The 20069-nt window shown below is 39.9% G+C and overlaps 1 protein-coding gene across 14 annotated transcripts in view; it reads right to left on the bottom strand.

Moving 5' to 3' along the window:
* Positions 1–4882: 4882 nt before the first annotated feature.
* The window catches only part of wnd (Mitogen-activated protein kinase kinase kinase 13 wallenda), a 436263-nt gene continuing 421076 nt past the window's right edge, over positions 4883–20069 (bottom strand). For all 14 annotated transcript variants that reach the window (XM_071659723.1, XM_071659719.1, XM_071659722.1 and 11 more), the window contains one exon: positions 4883–8569. In XM_071659723.1, coding sequence (XP_071515824.1) covers positions 8438–8569 — 132 coding nt within the window. In that variant the 3' untranslated portion in view covers positions 4883–8437. The remainder of the gene's footprint in view (positions 8570–20069) is intronic.

Genomic DNA, 20069 nt, shown 5'->3' with positions numbered 1-20069 from the left:
CAGTTTCACACCCGAATCAGCCACCAGCGCTGTATCATTAGTGAACAACAACTGACTCACTTCCCAGCACTCTCATCTACAACAGGGGATAGGGGAGAAAGAATACTTCCCACGCATTCCTCATGTGTTGTAGAAGGCAACTAAAGGGGATGGGAGCGGGGGGGCTAGAAACCCTCCCCTCCTTGTATCTTAACTTTCTAAAAGGGGAAACAGAACAAGGAGTCACATGGGGAATGCTCATCTTCCTCGAAGGCTCAGATTGGGGTGTCTAAATGTGTGTGGATGTAACCAAGATGAGAAAAAAGGAGAGATAGATAGTATGTTTGATGACAGGAACCTGGATGTTTTGGCTCTGAGTGAAACGAAGCTCAAGGGTAAAGGGGAAGAGTGGTTTGGAAATGTCTTGGGAGTAAAGTCAGGGGTTAGTGAGAGGACAGGAGCAAGGGAAGGAGTAGCACTACTCCTGAAACAGTAGTGGTGGGAGTATGTGATAGAGTGTAAGAAAGTAAAGTCGAGATTGATATGGGTAAAACTGAAAGTGGATGGAAAGAGATGGGTGACTATTGGTGCATATGCAACTGGGCATGAGAAGAAAGATCATGAGAGGCAAGTGTTTTGGGAGCAGCTGAGTGAGTGTGTTGGTAGTTTTGATGCAGGAGACCGGGTTATAGCGATGGGTGATTTGAATGCAAAGGTGAGTAATGTGGCAGTTAAGGGAATAATTGGTGTACATGGGGTGTTTAGTGTTGTAAATGGAAATGGTGAAGAGCTTGTAGATTTGCGTGCTGAAAAAGGACTGGTGATTGGGAATACCTGTTTTAAAAAGAGAGATATAATTAAGTATATGTATGTAAGTAGGAGAGATGGCCAGAGAGCATTATTGGATTACGTTTTAATTGATAGGTGCGCAAAACAGAGACTTTTGGATTTTAATGTGCTCAGAGGTGCAACTGGAGGGATGTCTGATCATTATCTTGTAGAGGCGAAGGTGAAGATTTGTAGAGGTTTCCAGAAAAGAAGAGAGAATGTTGGGGTGAAGAGAGCTTGGGAAGGAGATTTGTGTGAGGAAGTACCAAGAGAGACTGAGTGCAGAATAGACAAAGGTGAGAACAAAGGACATAAGGGGAGTGGGGGAGGAATGGGAAGTATTTAGGGAAGCAGTGATGGCTTGCGCAAAAGATGCTTGTGGCACGAGAAGCATGGGAGATGGGCAGATTAGAAAGGGTATTGAGTGGTGGGATGAAGAAGTAAGATCATTAGTGAAAGAGAAGAGAGAGGCATTTGGACGATTTTTGCAGGGAAATAATGCAAATCAGTGGGAGATGTATAAAAGAAAGAGGCAGGAGGTCAAGAGAAAGGTGCAAGAGGTGAAAAAGAGAGCAAATGAGAGTTGGGGTGAGAGAGTATCCAAAAATTTTAGGGAGAATAAAAAGAGGTCAAGAGAAAGGTGCAAGAGGTGAAAAAGAGAGCAAATGAGAGTTGGGGTGAGATAGTATCATAAAATTTTAGGGAGAATAAAAAGATGTTTTGGAAGGAGGTAAATAAAGTGGATAAGACAAGGGAACAAATGGGAACATCAGTGAAAGTGATAACAAGTAGTGGTGATGTGAGAAGGAGATGGAGTGAGTATTTTGAAGGTTTTTTGAATATGTTTGATATCAAGATAGAGTGGCAGATATAGGGTGTTTTGGTCGAGGTGGTGTGCAAAGTGAGAGGGTTAGGGAGAATGATTTGGTAGACTGAAAAGTGGTAGTAAAAGCTTTGCGGAAGATGAAACCCAGCAAGGCAGCAGGTCTGCTTGGTATTGTAGTGGAATTTACTAAAAAAGGGGGTGACTGTATTGTTGACTGGTTGGTAAGGTTATTTAATATATGTATGACTCATGGCGAGGTGCCTGAGGATTGGCAGAATGCTTGCATAGTGCCATTGTACAAAGGCAAAGGGGATAAGAGTGAGTGCTCAAATTACAGAGGTATATGTTTGTTGAGTATTCCTGGGAAATTATTTAGGAGGGTATTGATTGAGAGGGTGAAGGCATATACAGAGCATCAGATTAGGGAAGAGCAGTGTGGTTTCAGAAGTGGTAGAGGATGTGTGGATCAGGTGTTTGCTTTGAAGAATGTATGTGAGAAATACTTAGAAAAGCAAATGGATTTGTATGTAGCATTTATGGATCTGGAGAAGGCATATGATAGAGTTGATAGAGATGCTATGTGGAAGGTATTAAGAATATATGGTGTGGGAGGCAAGTTGTTAAAAGCAGTGAAAAGTTTTTATCGAGGATGTACGGTATGTGTGCGTGTAGGAAGAGGAAAGTGATTGGTTCTCAGTGAATGTTGGTTTGCGGCAGGGGTGTGTGATGTCTCCATGGTTGTTTAATTTGTTTATGAATGGGGTTGTTAGGGAGGTGAATGCAAGAGCTTTGGAAAGAGGGGCAAGTATATGTTATATATAAATGTATATATGTTATATGAGTGAGTGGAAATGAGAGGGTTAGGGAAAATGATTGGTAAACAGAGAAGAGGTAGTAAAAGCTTTGCGGAAGATGAAAGCCAGCAAGGCAGCGGGTTTGGATGGTATTGCAGTGGAATTTATTAAAGAAGGGGGTGACTGCATTGTTGACTGGTTGGTAAGGTTATTTAATGTATGTATGATTCATGGTGAGGTGCCCTGTGGTTTGGTGGAATGCTTGCATAGTGCCATTGTACAAAAGCAAAGGGGATAAGAGTGAGTGCTCAAATTACAGAGGTATAAGTTTGCTGAGTATTCCTGGTAAATTATACAGGAGGGTATTGATTGAGAGGGTGAAGGGATGTACAGAGCATCAGACTGGGGAAGAGCAGTGTGGTTTCAGAAGTGGTAGAGGATGTGTTGAAGAATGTATGTGAGAAATACTTAGAAAAGCAAATGGATTTGTATGTAGCATTTATGGATCTGGAGAGGGCATATGATAGAGTTGATAGAGATGCTCTGTGGAAGGTATTAAGAATATATGGTGTGGGAGGCAAGTTGTTAGAAGCAGTGAAAAGTTTTTATCGAGGATGTAAGGCATGTGTAGATGTAGGAAGTGATTGGTTCTCAGTGAATGTAGGTTTGCAGGCAGGGGTGTGTGATGTCTCCATGGTTGTTTAATTTGTTTATGGATGGGGATGTTAGGGAGGTGAATGCAAGAGTTTTGGAATGAGGGGCAAGTATGCAGTCTGTTGTGGATGAGAGAGCTTGGAAAGTGAGTCAGTTGTTGTTCGCTGATGATACAGCGCTGGTGGCTGATTCATGTGAGAAACTGCAGTAGCTGGTGACTGAGTTTGGTAAAGTGTTTCATGAAAGAAGAAAGTTGAGAGTAAATGTGAATAAGAGCAAGGTTATTAGGTACAGTAGGGTTGAGGGTCAAGTCAATTGAGAGGTAAGTTTGAATGGAGAAAAACTGGAGGAAGTGAAGTGTTTTAGATATCTGGGAATGGATCTGGCAGCGGATGGAACCATGGAAGCTGAAGTGAATCATAGGGTGGGGGAGGGGGCGAAAATTCTGGGAGCCTTGAAGAATGTGTGGAAGTCGAGAACATTATCTCGGAAAGCAAAAATGGCTATGTCTGAAGGAATAGTGGTTCCAACAATGTTGTATGGTTGCAAGGCGTGGGCTATGGATAGAGTTGTGTGTAGGAGGGTGGATGTGCTGGAAATGAGATGTTTGAGGACAATATGTGGTGTGAGGTGGCTTGATCGAGTAAGTAATAATAGGGTAAGAGAGATGTGTGGTAATAAAAAGAGTGTGGTTGGGAGAGCAGAAGAGGGTGTTTTGAAATGGTTTGGTCACATGGAGAGAATGAGTGAGGAAAGATTGACCAAGAGGATATATGTGTCAGAGATGGAGGGAACAAGGAGAAGTGGGAGACCAAATTGGAGGTGGAAAGATGGAGTGAAAAAGATTTTGAGTGATCGGGGCCTGAACATGCAGGAGGGTGAAAGGCGTGCAAGGAATAGAGTGAATTGGAACGATGCGGTATACCGTCAATGGATTGAACCAGGGCATGTGAAGCATCTGGGGTAAACCATGGAAAGTTCTGTGGGGCCTGGATGTGGAAAGGGAGCTGTGGTTTCGGTGCATTATTACATGACAGCTAGAGACTGAGTGTGAACGAATGTGGCCTTAGTAGTCTTTTCCTAGAGCTACCTCACACACATGAGGGGGGAGGGGGTTGTTATTTCATGTGTGGCGAGGTGGCGATGGGAATGAATAAAGGCAGACAGTATGAATTATGTAGATGTGTATATATGTATATGTCTGTGTGTATATATATATGTATACATTGAGATGTATAGGTATGTATATTTGCGTGTGTGGACTTGTATGTATATACATGCGTATGTGGGTGGGTTGGGCCATTCTTTCGTGTGTTTCCTTGCGCTACCTCGCTAATGCGGGAGACAGCGACAAAGCAAAATAATAAAAAAAAAGTTATATGCTGTTCAAAATGTAAACCTTTGTTCATTACAAAGAAATTTTTACATCATCTGCATCAAAATTCATACACCCAATCTACATTATGTAAAGGGAAACAATCTAATTAGCATCAGAAACCACCTTATTACCAGTAAACAGGAAATCAATTTTTGTACAGTATACACAATTTGCATAAAGTGAATGATTCTCTTATATTCCATAACTTTACGGTATCATTTCTTCATATAACTGACATCGAAGAGTGAATATCTCTGAAAGAGACCACTTATCAAATGGATTATCGTCAGTGTTTTTAAGGTTTAAATTGTAATTATCGTTACATTTACATTGAATATAAAGGTCTGAATAGACCTTCGTTCCTCAGAAATTTTCATCGTAAGTAAAGAATTGAATAAAAGACAGGAGAAGTAAACAAAGATATATTTGTAGTTCACATTTATTTTGAAGAGAGAGTATTTGTCCAGAAGACACATGACCTGATACAGTGATTCTCGGATACAGAACTAAAAGGAATCTCTTAGAAAGGCTTGAAGGAGAATAAAAAGGAGAAAAGAGGGAGAAAAGAAGCTAATGAAAATGAATTAGGAGATTACAGTAAGAAAAGAACAAAAAACAATGAAAATTAAAAAGACTGAAAGAGCATAAGAAAAGAGAATCAATAAAGATATGGGTTAGTTGATGAGGGAGAACAGAATAAAGTTCAAAAAATATAAGAAAAGTTCGAGCTTATAGAGCAAAGGAACTGTATCTTATTATGTCACTGTCATTGTACCTTTATAGGAAAAAGATGTGGAAGGCAAAAGAGACAGAGAAATTAAAGTGTTGTGATTCTGAATAATTTATACATATGTTGGGAAATTCACTGCTGCCAACTCAATCTGAATTTGGCACCATTACATTTTGTATATTTCAACAATTAAGTTTTCTATTATTTCATGACTGCAAAAAACAGCAGTGTATAGTTAAAGGAATTAAAATGATTCTTTTTTAAAACTTGTAACAAAATGTTGAGATTTATGTCATCACTTTATGATAAACCTGGCATCAACAGGCAGAGGACTGATGGTCAATGAGGTCAAGAGTTTCCCAGAAGGAATTTAAGAGATGAATATGCAGATGATTAATAGATTCCCCATAAACTGGAAAAGGAGATAATGTAGTGAAGCTTAGTTAACACAGTGCTATACATAATTAGCTATGAACATGAGACGAAAATATTTGGAATACAATATATACAGGGTATATCCAAACCTACTTACTCTAGAATTTACAGAATATGTACAACAATAAATTTTCCACTTCAACTTGGCCAGATATTTAATCCAGTTAGACTTTATTATTATGATGAAAGGTCTATCACAGACCAATATATTCATAGCAGCAATTCTGATCATACAAATCCCCACTATCAAAATTTTTTCAAGCCACAGAACTTAATTTTGTTCCAATTAAAATCTGAAAAACTCAGATGGCAACACTTCAGCATGTGCTACCAAAAAGGACTGGTACTTTTCCATATGAATGTAAAAAAATCACACTGGAGAATACACCAGGGTAACTACAAGCACACATTACTTACATTAATATATCATTTAAATAAAGATTCATATTTACTGTCATTCACACATTAAAACTCCTTCTTCACAGACACATTCATCTAATCCACTGACCACACAGCCAACAATGATATCTACACAAAACCTGTCTTTGCTCAGCAGTTGGGAGGGTAACAGGAAAATATATAACTGACTGTTCTATAGCACTCTGCCATAGATCATTTATCATAAATTTGGCAATCCTTTGTAAGTACTGTTTAAAGTACTCAAGTCCACCGTTTCTACTATTATTTCAGTAATATATTATACAATTATAAAAATATTATAGAAGTATGCAGAATGTGGTAATATCAGATACACATTTCATAGTTACCACCCATTTTAGAGCTCCTTAACCTGGACGCCTCATGCACAGCAAGACTGTTCAAAACCTCAGTATCTTACACAGGTACACAGCATATCTTATGCAACCAAACAATGGTTACTGACTAAAATCAGTATATTAAAGTGACATAGAAGCAGTAGAGACACCAGCTCATTATATATTCACACCTGATTTTGGATATATGTCATTTGTACATTGAATTTTTCTCACAGAGACTGAAACAATTCATCCAACTGTATGATGTCTAGTGTGACTCCAAGAATGAGACATGTCTCATACTTGTTTAACTCAGCTGCCAAAGTGATAATTACAATAAAGTTGCCATCTTCTTTTCTCACCAACAGATTTGAGCATGGTAATTATCTCACTAATCCCAAGCCCAAAACCACCAGAGATACACAAAGATACTGTAAGACGTGTTAATCTTCTTCACACCCGTAAGCCCTGTTTGCCACAATAATACATACTGAGCGTCTTGCTATCTTTGGTTGCATTTCTTCCCACCATTAAACAAAACAATATTTATTGGTATGACCAGCATTACCTATATACTATATTAATTGATTTTCAGTGAATTTTCATCTTTAATCTAATTATACAGAGTATTTCTTTGCACTTCTACTAAAAGTACTTCTTTTAATATAAACACATGTTCAAGCACCACTCCAGATATATGGATTATCCCTAAGAAACTCCTTGATAGTGACACTGGTATCTCCTTTATCTGCAACAGTATTCTCTGGAATGAGTCTAGGGGGTTATGAACATTTTTAGATTATGCCCACATCCTTAAACATTATATGGTGGATTGGCAACACCTGAGTAAATACCTATATATAATGAGAAATTATTTCCTTTCAGTAAGTACCATGAATCATGAGGAGAGAATGTACTTGGAATGGTATATACAGGATTTAAATTAGAGGTATTGTGAATATTTATAAAAATTTCTGAACTTACCACAGATAATATTGCATAAATTACATACCAGTGGTAATGGTTATCCAATAACCTAAAAGCCAGAATGTATGCTTTTGCAAGTTCAAGTAACTTGACAGAATTCGAGATTATGCACTCCAGACTAGAGAATACACGATTGGGACATAACACAACCAAAGGAATTGAAATAAAATTAACAAATGACTGCACCATTAAGTTGCATATATATAATAATAAGATTCTTAAATAACAGTAATGTACAAATGCCAACTATTAACATAATGGAATGCTCATTCATCTTGGGAGATGAAGCTAAATTCTTAAATATTATTATGAGACAAATAACAATGAAGAACAACATGAAGAGAAATCTATTGAGCACATTAACAGTATATTCTCATATGGAATGCATCAACATAATATAATAAAGAAAATAGCATATTATCTGGAGAACAATAATAACTGCATTCACAACTGCTGAATATATATTCATGAATCCTTAGGAACCAAGTGCAAGTTTCAAATGGAATCCTCAGGCCCCATCCATATACGAGTTGTGCAACTGCGTTTATCATGTTAACAAACAAGGAGGTATGTGCATTTCCAGATATTCCTCTTAATCCTGGATAGAATGATATATATAAGAATGTCCAACACTTCGTAGGATCTAGGAATGTTCAGAAGTGTCACATCTGGAGATATTCCGGGAAATATCAGATAGGTTCTTACATGCAATAGGAATTGATTTTGAAACAAAGTCGTTCACTTGGCAGTCTTAAACAGGGATTCTTGATGGTTACTTGAATATTCAGAAAGTAAACAAAACATTCTGGTAGCCATGAGTTCTTGGTACGCATATAATGTTCACTACAAAAATTACTGAGTATATCTCAAAATTCATTTTATGGCATATGATTATTCACGTAAAGTTCTGATGATGATGGTATCTGCTACATTGAGATATAATTCCATGAGCATGCCATAATTTTCTGCTTGTTAAACTCTAAGTTCTCATATTCTGTACTCTTAAAAGTAATATCATGATTACTGTTCCCCTGTAGGATATTGTTCTTCAACTGACTGTAATTGGGCTATTCAGTGCCCAGCACTGGTGTCATCCTCATGTAGCACAGGAGCTACTGCCTTGACACTTATGGCATCTTCATCATCCTGAACATCGTCATCAGTGTCTGAGGTGTCACTGTTGCGGGATGGACCAGCACCATTCTGGAAAGTAAAAGAATTTTTGAGAAAACCAACTCTATTCAAGTTCATGTGAGGTACTGCAGTTTACAAGATAAATCTCATTCACATCTGAAATTTCATCCATGTCTAAACCTTTTCTGTCCTACACATTTATGCCATACACTTGGGACCAGAGTCCTACAGACATATAATATACATGATGTGTCCTACCCCATTTCAAATTTCCAACAGCAGCTATGAGCCATGTATAGATACCAAATATCACCAGCAATAATAATAAAAATAAATTTTGCAGCAGTCAGATACTCTAAAAACGCCATGGTGCAATGTTTCTGATAGCACACCTAGCAGCTGTGAGAGTGATACCCATCCATCTACAGCCACATAAATAAACATATAGTGACTTGGGAGGAAAAGAAGCAATTCTGAATTAAAGTAGTGAAATAAAATACAGTATTAGGACAGTGATGATAATCATGAAGTTTTATTTGCACCCTATAAGACATTTACACTGTAGAAAAAGGCTCACAAATTATTGTACTGCTATGGAAACTAAATCAGCTCCTGATGTAGTTTTTTCTATTTCGATAGATTATGTCTTTCAACATTGTTGAAAAAACTTACAAAGTCAATTTTTGTTTTAGTTTCTTTAATTACTTGAAAATACTTAGGCTGTAGGAGCCCCAAAACAAAACAAATTTGGAAGTGAACAAATTTTTGTTTTAATTTCTTTAATTATTTGAAAACACCTTAGGCTGTAGGAGCCCCAAAACAAATTTGGAACTGGACAAGTCAATCATAAATGCAGCTAACTAAAACTTTGACAAATCAATGATGAATTTCTCATCTAAGAATCTTATATAAATAAAATGATGTTGAATGTACTGTCATCACCTTCAAAAATCCTCAAGAAATCCATTTGCTCATAAAGTGTGAGTACGTGCATGCATGTGTGTGTGTGTGTGTGTGTGTGTGTGTCTGTATGGACTAGGCTGGCTAAAACTCAACACTCAATACCCATTGTCTTCTGCTTAGCTAACTATGCACCACTCACCTTGATCTCAAAGTCAACATAAGATGCTTTAATGAGATTTTCTATAAAAAAAATTTTTGTATTCCTACAACTAAAGTTATCATTCTCATTAACTTTAGATGGAGAGGAATAAAGAGAATGGAAAGGTACTGTCATACAAGGAGAGAGGAAGACTATCTATGACATGGGGAATAAAGTGGAAGAGTACTGGAGTGAGAGAAATGGTGGAAGAATGCATGAAATGGTGTATGCTTGTAAGGCATGTAAGGACAGGGAGAAGTGGGCACACTTTTGTTGTGGCCATCCCCTTGATGGGAGTTCCCCGAAGGAATGGACGACAGAGAATAGAAAATGTTTAAAGAAAATAGAGAGAAACATTGGAAGTAGTGATGATGATACTTTCTCTTCCTTCCTGGAAAGTAGTAAAGGTAGGCAGCTGGGTATCGAAAGGGTTAGTGATGGATGTGCAGTGAACTAGCACTTCAAATGCTGTTAAGTGCCACTTCTTTAAACACATCTCTCTCACCCTTTCATTAATTACTTGATCAAACCACCTCACACCACATATTGTCCTCAAACATTTAATTTCCAATACATCCACCCTCCTCTGTACAATCCTACCTACAGCCCATGCCTTGCAACCATATATTGTTGGAACTACTATTCCTCCAAACATACCTATTTCTGCTCTCCGAGATAACAATCTCTCCTTCCACATATTCTTCATTGCTCCCAGAACCTTTGCCCCCTCCCCACCCTGTGACTCACTTCCGCTTCCATGGTTCCATTCGCTGCTTAGTCCACTCCCTAATGAACCTAATAACCTTGCTCTTATTCATATTTACTCTCAACTTTCTCCTTTTACATACTTTTCCAAATTTAGTCGCCAGCTTCAGCAGTTTCACACTTAAATCAGCCACCTGAGCTGTATCATCAGCGAACTACAAATGACACACTTCCCACACCCTCTCATGCCCAGTGGACCGCATACTCGCCACTCTCTCCAAAACTCTTGCATTTACCTCCCTAACCAGCCCATCCTGTAAACAAATTAAACAATCATGGGGACATCACACACCCCTGTTGCGGACTGACCTTCACTGGGAACCAATCACTCTCCTCTCTTCCTACACATACACATGCCTTACATCCTTGGTAAAAACTTTTCACTGCTTCTAGCAGCTTACCTCCCACACCTTATACTCATAAAACCTTCCACAAACCCAATCAAATGCCTTCTCCAGTTCCATAAATGCTACATACAAATCCATCTGTTTTTCTAAGTATTTCCATACACATTCTTCAAAGTAAACTCCTGATCAACACATCCTCTACCACTTCTGAAACCACACTGCTCTTCCCCAATCTGATGTTTTGACCCTATCAGTTAATACCCTCCCATATAATTTACCAGGAATGCTCAACAAACTTATGCCTCTGTAGTTTGAACACTCACCTTTATCCCCTTTGCCTTTGTACAATGGCACTATGCATGCATTCTGCCAATCCTTAGGCACATCACCATGATCCATACATACAGTGAATATCCTTACCAACAAATCAACAACACAGTCACCCACTTTCTTAATAAACTCTACAGCAATACCTTGCCAGATTTCATCTTCCACAAAGCTTTCACTACCTCTTCTCTCTTAACCAAACCATTTTCCCTGATCCTCTCACGTCACACACCACCCCAACTAAAACACTCTAAATCTGCTGTTCTATCATCAAATACATTCAGAATACTCACTCCATCTCCTTCTCACTTCATCACTACCTGTTATTACTTCCCCACTTGCCCCCTTCACCAATGTTCCCATTTGTTCTCTTGTCTTACGAACATTATTTACCTCCTTCCAAAATATCTTTCTATTTATCTATTCATTCATTATACTTTGTTGCTGTCTCCTGCGTCAGCGAGGTAGCACAAGGAAACAGACAAAAGAATGGCTCAACCCACCCACATACACATGAATATACATACAAAGCCCACACATGCACATATACATACCTATACATTTCAAGGTATACATATACATAATTCATACTTCCTGCCTTTATTCATTCCCGTTGCCACCCCGCCACACATGAAATGACAACCCCCTCCCCCTGCACGCACATGAGGCAGCGCTAGGAAAAGACAACAAAGGCCACATTTGTTCACACTCAGTCTAGCTGTCATGTATAATGCACCAAAACCACAGCTCCCTTTCCACATCCAGGGCCCACAAAACTTTCCATGGTTTACCCCAGACGCTTCACATGCCCTGGTTCAATCTATTGACAGCACGTCAACCCCAGTATACCACATCGTTCCAATTCACTCTATTCCTTGCATGCCTTTCACCGTCCTGCATGTTCAGGCCCCGATTGCTCAAAATCTTTTTCACTCCATCCTTCCACCTCCAATTTGGTCTCCCACTTTTCCTCATTCCCTCCACCTCTGACATATATATCCTCTTTGTCAATCTTTCTTTACTCATTCTCTCCATGTGACCAAACCATTCCAATACATCCTCTTCTGCTCTCTCAACCACACTCTTTTTATTCTCCCTAAAGTTTAATGATACTCTCTCACCCCAACTCTCATTTGCCCTCTTTTTCAACCCTTGCACCTTTCTCTTGACCCCCTGCTACTTTCTTTTATACATCTCCCAGTCATTTGCACTCCCTCCTTGCAAGTATCATCCAAATGCCTCTTTTCTCTTTCACTAACAACTTTACTTCACCCACCACTCACTACCCTTTCTAATCTGCCCACCTCCCAACTTTTCTTATGCATCTTTTGCACAAGCCATCACTACTTCCTTAAATTCATCCCATTCCTCACGTACTCCCCTCACTTCATTTGCTCTCACCTTTAGCCATTCTACACTCAATCTCTCCTGTCACTTCCTCACACAAGTCTCCTTTCCAAGCTCACTTACTCTCACCATTCTCTTCTCCCCAACATTCTCTCTTCTTTATTGAAAACCCCTACAAATCTTCACCTTTGCCCCCCCTAGATAGTAATCAGACATCCCTCCAGATGCCCCTCTCAGCACATTAATATCCAAAAATCTCTCTTCCATGCCTATCAATTAACACATAATCCAATAATGCCCTCTGACCGTCTCTCCTACTCACATACATACATACATATAAATATACAGAGGACTGAGCCTTAGAGGGAATATCTTCACTCGACCCCCTTCTCTGTTCCTTCTTTTGGAAAATTAAAAACGAGGGGGGGGGGGGATTTCCAGCCCCTGCTTCCTTCCCTTTTAGTTGCCTTTCATGACACGCAGGAAATACATGGGAAGTATTCTTTCTCACCTATCCCAAGGGATAAAATACTTTCCACATTTTCCCTGTGTGTCGTAGAAGGCGATCGGGGGGGGGGCTGGAAATCTTCCCCTCTCATTTTCAATTTTGTAAAAGAAGGAACAGACAAAGGGACCATGTGAGGATATTCCCTCTTAAGGCTCAGTTCTGTGTTCTTAACACTACCTCACTAGCATGGGAAACGGCAAATAGTATGAAAAAGAAAAAAAATATATACTGAGAGAGAGGGGGGGGGGATTCTACCTTCATATTCCCTACATGGGGTGGAAGTGGGTGGGTGGAAACCCTACCTTTCTTGTATTTCAATTTCTAAAATATGAAACAGGAGGAGTCAAGCGAGGGGTGCTCATCCTCCTTAACGGCTCAGATAGATGAGAAGAAAGGTCAGATATGCTTAAGAAAGAAACCTGGATGTTCTGGCTCACTTAGAAAAAAAAAATCAAGGGAATAGGAAGAATGTTTTGGAAAAGTGTTAGGAGTACAGTCAGGAGTTGGTGAGAGGACAAGAGATAAGGAAAAAGTAGCACTACTTCAAAAGCAGGAGTTGTGGGAGTGACTGATGGTGAGAGATAGGTGCTTAAGCACATAGTCATGAGAAGAAAGATCATGAGTGGCAAGTGTTTTCGGAGCAGCTGAGTGAGTGTGTCAGCAGTTCTGGTGCACGAGACCAGGTATTAATGATGGGCGATTTAAATGTGAAGGTGAGTAATTTGGCAGTACAGGGTATAACTGGTGCACATGGGGTATTCAGTGTTGGGAATGGAAATGGTGAAGAGCTTGTGGATTTGTGTGCTGAAAAAAGACTGGTTGACTGGGAATACCTGGTTTAAAAACAGAGATATGCACAAGTATATGTGAGTGAGTAGGAAAGATGCTCAAGGGATATTGTTAGATTATGTATTATTTGAAAGGCATGGAAAAGAGACTTTTGGACGTGAATGTGCTGAGAGGGGCGGCTGATGGGATGTATGATCACAATCTTGTAGAGGTGAAACCAAAGATTTGCAGAGGTTTTTAAATAAGAGGAGATAATGTAGAGAAAAAGAGCAGTGAGAGTAAGTGAGCTTGGAAAGGAGACTTGTGTGAAGAAAGCAAAAAAGACTGAGTGTAGAATGGCAAAAGGTGAGAGCAAATGAAGTGAGGGGAGTGGGTGAGGAAAGGGATGTATTTAGGGAAGCACTAATGGCATGTACATGAGATACATGTGGCATGCGAAAGGTGGGAGGTGGGCAGATTAGAAAGGGTAGTGAGTGATAGGGTGAAGAAGTAAAGTTGTTAAAGAAAGAGAAAAGAAAGGCATTGATGATACTTACAAGGAAACAGTACTAATAAAAGGGGTATATACAAGACGAAGGTGTAAGGGTTGAAAAAGAGGGCAAAAGGGAGTTAGGATGAGAGAGTATCATTAAACTTTAGGGAGAATAAAAAGGTGTTTTGGAAAGAGGTAAATAATGTTTGAGAGACAAGAGAACAAATAGGAACGTCTGTGAAAGAGGAAAGAGGGGAAGTGATAACATGTAGTGATAGAGTGAGGAGGAGATGGAGTGCATCTTTTGAATCATAATGTGTTTGATAATAAGAGTGGCAGATGTAGGGTGTTTTGGTCAGGGTGGTATACGAAGTGAGAGTGTCATGGAGAATGGTTTGGTGAAGAGAAAAGAGGTAGTGAAAGCCTTGAGAAAGATGAAATCCAGCAAGGCAGCAGGAGTGGATGGTATTGCAGTTGAATTTATTAAGAAAGGGGGTGACTAAGTTACTGATTGGTTGGTAAGGATATCCAATGAATGTATGGATCATGGTGAAGTAACTGAGGATTGACAGAAAGCATGTATGGCACCATTGTACACAGACAAAAGGGGTAAAAATAAGTGTTCAAACTACAGAGGAATAAGTTTGTAGAGAATACCTTAAAAAAAATTTTCTTTTATTTGTATACTAAGGCGCTGTCTTCCACGTTAGCAAGGTAGGGCATGGAAACATGAAAGAATGGTCCAACCCACCCACATACACATGTATATACATAAACGCCCACACACGCACATATACATACCTATACATTTCAGTGTATACATACATATACATACACAGACATGTACATATATACATATATGTAGCAATACTCCTGAAACAGGAGTGGTGGGAGTATGTGATAGAGTGTAAGAAAGTAAACTCGAAATTGATATGAGTAAAACTGAAAGTGGATGGAGAGAGATGGGTGATTATTGGTGCATATGCAACTGGGCATGAGAAGAAGGATCATGAGAGACAAGTGTTTTGGGAGCAGCTGAGTGAGTGAGTTACTAGTTTTGATGCAGGAGACCGGGTTATAGTGAAGGGTGATTTGAATGCAAAGGTGAGTAATGTGGCAGTTGAGGGAATAAATGGTGTACATGGGGTGTTTAGTGTTGTAAATGGAAATGGTGAAGAGCTTGTAGATTTGTGCGCTGAAAAAGGACTGGTGATTGGGAATACCTGGTTTAAAAAGAGAGATATACATAAGTATATGTATGTAAGTAGGAGAGATGGCCAGAGAGCATTATTGGATTATGTGTTAATTGATAGGCGCACGAAAGAGAGACTTTTGGATGTTAATGTGCTGAGAGGTGCAACTGGAGGGATGTCTGATCATTATCTTGTAGAGGCAAAGGTGAAGATTTGTAGAGGTTTCCAGAAAAGAAGAGAGAATGTTGAGGGGAAGAGAGTGGTGAGAGTAAGTGAGCTTGAGAAGGAGATTTGTGTGAGGAAGTACCAAGAGAGACTGAGTGCAGAATGGAAAAAGGTGAGAGCTAAGGACAAAAGGGGAGTGGGGGAGGAATGGGATGTATTTAGGGAAGCAGTGATGGCTTGTGCAAAAGATGCTTGTGGCATGAAAAGCGTGGGAGGTGGGCAGATTAGAAAGGGTAGTGAGTGGTGGGATGAAGAAGTAAGATTATTAGTGAATGAGAAGAGAGAGGCATTTGGACGAGTTTTGCAGAGAAATAGTGCAAATGATTGGGAGATGTATAAAAGAAAGAGGAAGGAGGTCAAGAGAAAGGTGCAAGAGGTGAAAAAGAGGGCAAATGAGAGTTGGGATGAGAGAGTATCATTAAATTTTAGGGAAAATAAAAAGATGTTTTGGTAAATAAAGGTAAATAAAGTGAATAAGACGAGAGAACAAATAGGAACTTCAGTGAAGGGGGCTAATGAGGAGGTAATAACAAGTAGTGGTGATGTGAAAAGGAGATGGAAAGAGTATTGTGAAGGTTTGTTGAATGCATTAGAAGATAGAATGGCAGATATAGGGTGTTTTGGTCGAGGTGGTTTGCAAAGGGAGAGGGTTAGGGAGAATGATTTGGTAAACAGAGAAGAGGTAGTAAAAGCTTTGTGGAAGATGAAAGCCAGCAAGGCAGTGGGATTGGATGGTATTGCAGTGGAGTGTATTAAAAATGGGGGTGACTGTGTTGTTGACTGGTTGGTAAGGATATCTAATGTATGTATGACTCATGGTGAGGTGCCTGAGGATTGGCGGAATGCATGCATAGTGCCATGGTACAAAGGCAAAGGGGATAAAGGTGAGTGCTCAAATTACAGAGGTATAAGTTTGTTGAGTATTCCTGGGAAATTATATGGGAGGGTATTGAGAGAGAGGGTGAAAGCATGTACAGAGCATCAGATTGGGGGAGAACAGTGTGGTTTCAGAAGTGGTAGAGGATGTGTGGATCAGGTGTTTGCTTTGAAGAATGTACGTGAGAAATACTTAGAGAAGCAAATGGATTTGTATGTAGCATTTATGGATCTGAAGAAGGCATGTGATAGAGCTGATAGAGATATCTCTATGGAAGGTATTCAGAGTATATGGTGTGGGAAGAAAGTTGCTAGAAGCAGTGAAAAGCTTTTATCGAGGATGTAAGGCATGTGTACGAGTAGGAACAGAGGAAAGTGATTGGTTCTCAGTGAATGTAAGTTTGCGGCAGAGGTGCGTGATGTCTCCATGGTTGTTTAACTTGTTTATGGATGGGGCTGTTAGGGAGGTGAGTGCAAGAGTTTTGGAGAGAGGAGCAAGTATGCAGTCTGTTGTGGATGTGAGGGCTTGGGAAGTGAGTCAGTTGTTGTTCACTGATGATACAGCGCTGGTGGCTGATTTGGGTGAGAAACTGCATAAACTGGTGACTGAGTTTGGTAAAATGTGTAAAAGGAGAAAGCTGAGAGTAAAGGTGAATAAGAGCAAGGTTATTAGGTACAGTAGGGTTGAGGGACAAGTCAATTGTGAGGTAAGCTTGAATGGAGAAAAACTAGAGGAAGTGAAGTGTTTTAGATATCTGGAAGTGGATTTGGCAGCGGATGGAACCATGGAAGCGGAAGTAAGTCACAGGGTAGGGGAGGGGGCAAAAGTTCTCCGAGCGTTGAAAAATGTGTGGAAGGCAAGAACATTATCTCGGAAAGCAAAAATGGGTATGTTTGAAGGAATAGTGGTCCCAACAATATATTGTTGCGAGGCATGGGCTATAGATAGAGTTGTTTGGAGGAGGGTGGATGTGTTGGAAATGAGATGTCTGAGGACAATATGTGGTGTGAGGTGGTTTGATCGAGTAAGTAATGAAAGGGTAAGAGAGATGTGTGGTAATAAAAAGTGGTTGAGAGAGCAGAAGATGGTGTTTTGAAATGGTTTGGTCACATGGAGAGGAGAAATCCCTTAGAAGCAGTTACTTCTCACTTTAATAAAGAACTGAAGTTGTTGTTGAAAGGTAATAATTCTCTTACTGAAAGATTTTCATCATTGTCCCCTTCACGGCAATATATGTATGGACTTATCAAAATAAATAATCCAAACTTTCTAGCAAGCCCCATAATGAGTTCAGTGGGCTCCATCACTTATAAATTATCACAATGCTGAATCCAATAACCTAGCTCTTATTAACATCTACTCTCCAATTTCTCCTTTCACACGTTTATCCAAACTCAGCCACCAGCATTTGCAGTTTATCACTCGAATCAACCACCAGTGCTATATCATCAGCAAATAACCACTGACTCACTTCCCAGGCCATCTCTTCCCCAACAGAATGTATACTTCTTGCCCCTCTCTCTAAAACTTGTCCATTTAGCTCCCTAACCACCCCATTCATAAACAAATTAAACAAACATGGTGACATCACACACCATTGCTGCAGGCTGACCTTCACTGGGAACCAGTCACTCCCCTCTTCTTACTCATATTCTTAATAAGAATTTCCCACTGCTTCTATCAACCCTATCTTATGCATTTGCCAGATCCTCATACAAATCCATCTGTTTTTCTGAATATTTCTCACACACATTCTTCAAAATAAACACCTGATCCACACATCATCCTCTACCACTTTTGAACCCACACTGCTCCTCCCCAATCTGATGCTCTGTACATGCCTTCACCCTCTCAATCAGTACCCTGGTGAGAGGACAAGAGCAAAGGAAGTAGCAGCACTACTCCTGAAGCAGAATTTGTGGGAGTATGTGATAAGAGTGTAAGAAAGTAAACTCTAGATTGATATGGGTAAAACTGAAAGTGGATGGAGAGAGATGGGTGATTATTGGTGCATATGCACCTGGTTATGAGAAGAAAGATCATGACAGGTAAGTGTTATGGAAGCAGCTGAGTGAGTGTGTTAGCAGCTTTGATGCACGAGACCGGGTTATAGTGATGGGTGATTTGAATGCAAAGGTAAATAATGTGGCAGTTGAGGGTATAATTGGTGTACATGGGGTGTTCAGTGTTGTAAATGGAAATGATGAAGAGCCTGTAGATTTTTATGCTGAAAAAGGACTGGTGACTGGGAATACTGGTTTAAAAAGAGAGATATACATAAGGTTGTCCCTGGGGATAGGGGAGAAAGAATACTTCCCACGTATTCCCTGCGTGTCGTAGAAGGCGACTAAAGTGGAAGGGAGCGGGTGGCTGGAAATCCTCCCCTCTCATTTTTTTTTTTTTCCAAAAGAAGGAACAGAGAAGGGGGCCAGAGGAGGATATTCCCTCAAAGGCCAAGTCCTCTGTTCTTAACGCAACCTCGCTAACATGGGAAATGGCGAATAGTATGAAAGAAATACATAAGTATACATATGTAAGTAGGGGAGATGGCCAGAGAGTGTTATTGGATTACGTGTTAATTGATAGGCTCATGAAAGAGAGACTTTTGGATGTTAATGTGCTGAGAGGGGCGACTGGAGGGATGTCTGATCATTATCTTATAGAGGCGAAGGTGAAGATATGTAGAGGTTTTCAGGAAAGAAGAGAGAATGTTGGGGTGAAGAGAGTGGTGAGAGTAATTCAGCTCTGAAAGGAGACTTGTGTGAGGAAGTACCAGGAGAGATTGAGTGCAGAATGTTAAAGGGTGAGAGAAGATGAAGTAAGGGGAGTGGGGTAGAAATGGGATGTATTTAAGGAAGCAGTGATGGCTTGTGCAAAAGATGCTTATGGCATGAGAAAGGTAGGAGTTGGGCAGATTAGAAAGGATAGTGAGTGGTGGGATGAAGTAAGATTGTTAGTGAAAGAGAAGAGAGAGGTGTTTGGATGATTTTTGCAGGGGAATAGTGCAAATGACTGGAAGATGCATATAAGAAAGAGGCAGGAAGTCAAGAGAAAGGTGCAAGAGGTGAGAATGAGGGCAAATGAGAGTTGGGGTGAGAGAGTATCATTAAATCTTAGGGAGAATAAAAATACATTTTGGAAGGAAGTAAATAAATTGCATAAGAGAAGAGAACAAATGGGAACATCGGTGAAGGGGGTAATGGGAAGGTATTAACAAGCAGTGGTGAAGTGAGGAGACAGAGTGAGTATTTTGAAGGTGTGTTGAATATGTTCGATAGAGTGGCAGACATTGGGTGTTTTGGTCGAGTTGGTGTGCGAAGTGAAAGGGTCAGGGAAAATGGTTTGGTAAACAGAGAAGAGGTAGTGAAAGCTTTGCAGATGATAAAAGCTGGCAAGGCAGTGTTTGGATGGTAGTGCAGTGGAATTTATTATAAAAGGAGGTGACTATGTTGTTGACTGGTTGGTAAGGATATCAGTGTATGTATGGTTCCTGTTGAAGTGCCTGAGGATTGGCAGAATGTATGCATAGTGCCATTGTACAAAGGCAAAGGGGATAAAGGTGAGAGTTCAAGTTACAGTGGTGTAGGTTTGCTGAGTATTCCTGGGAAATTATATGG

The sequence above is a fragment of the Panulirus ornatus genome, chromosome 68 (assembly GCF_036320965.1).
Source record: "Panulirus ornatus isolate Po-2019 chromosome 68, ASM3632096v1, whole genome shotgun sequence".
NCBI lineage: Eukaryota > Metazoa > Arthropoda > Malacostraca > Decapoda > Palinuridae > Panulirus > Panulirus ornatus.
Note: the sequence above shows the minus strand (reverse complement) of the source record. Positions and strands in the feature narration are given on the sequence as shown.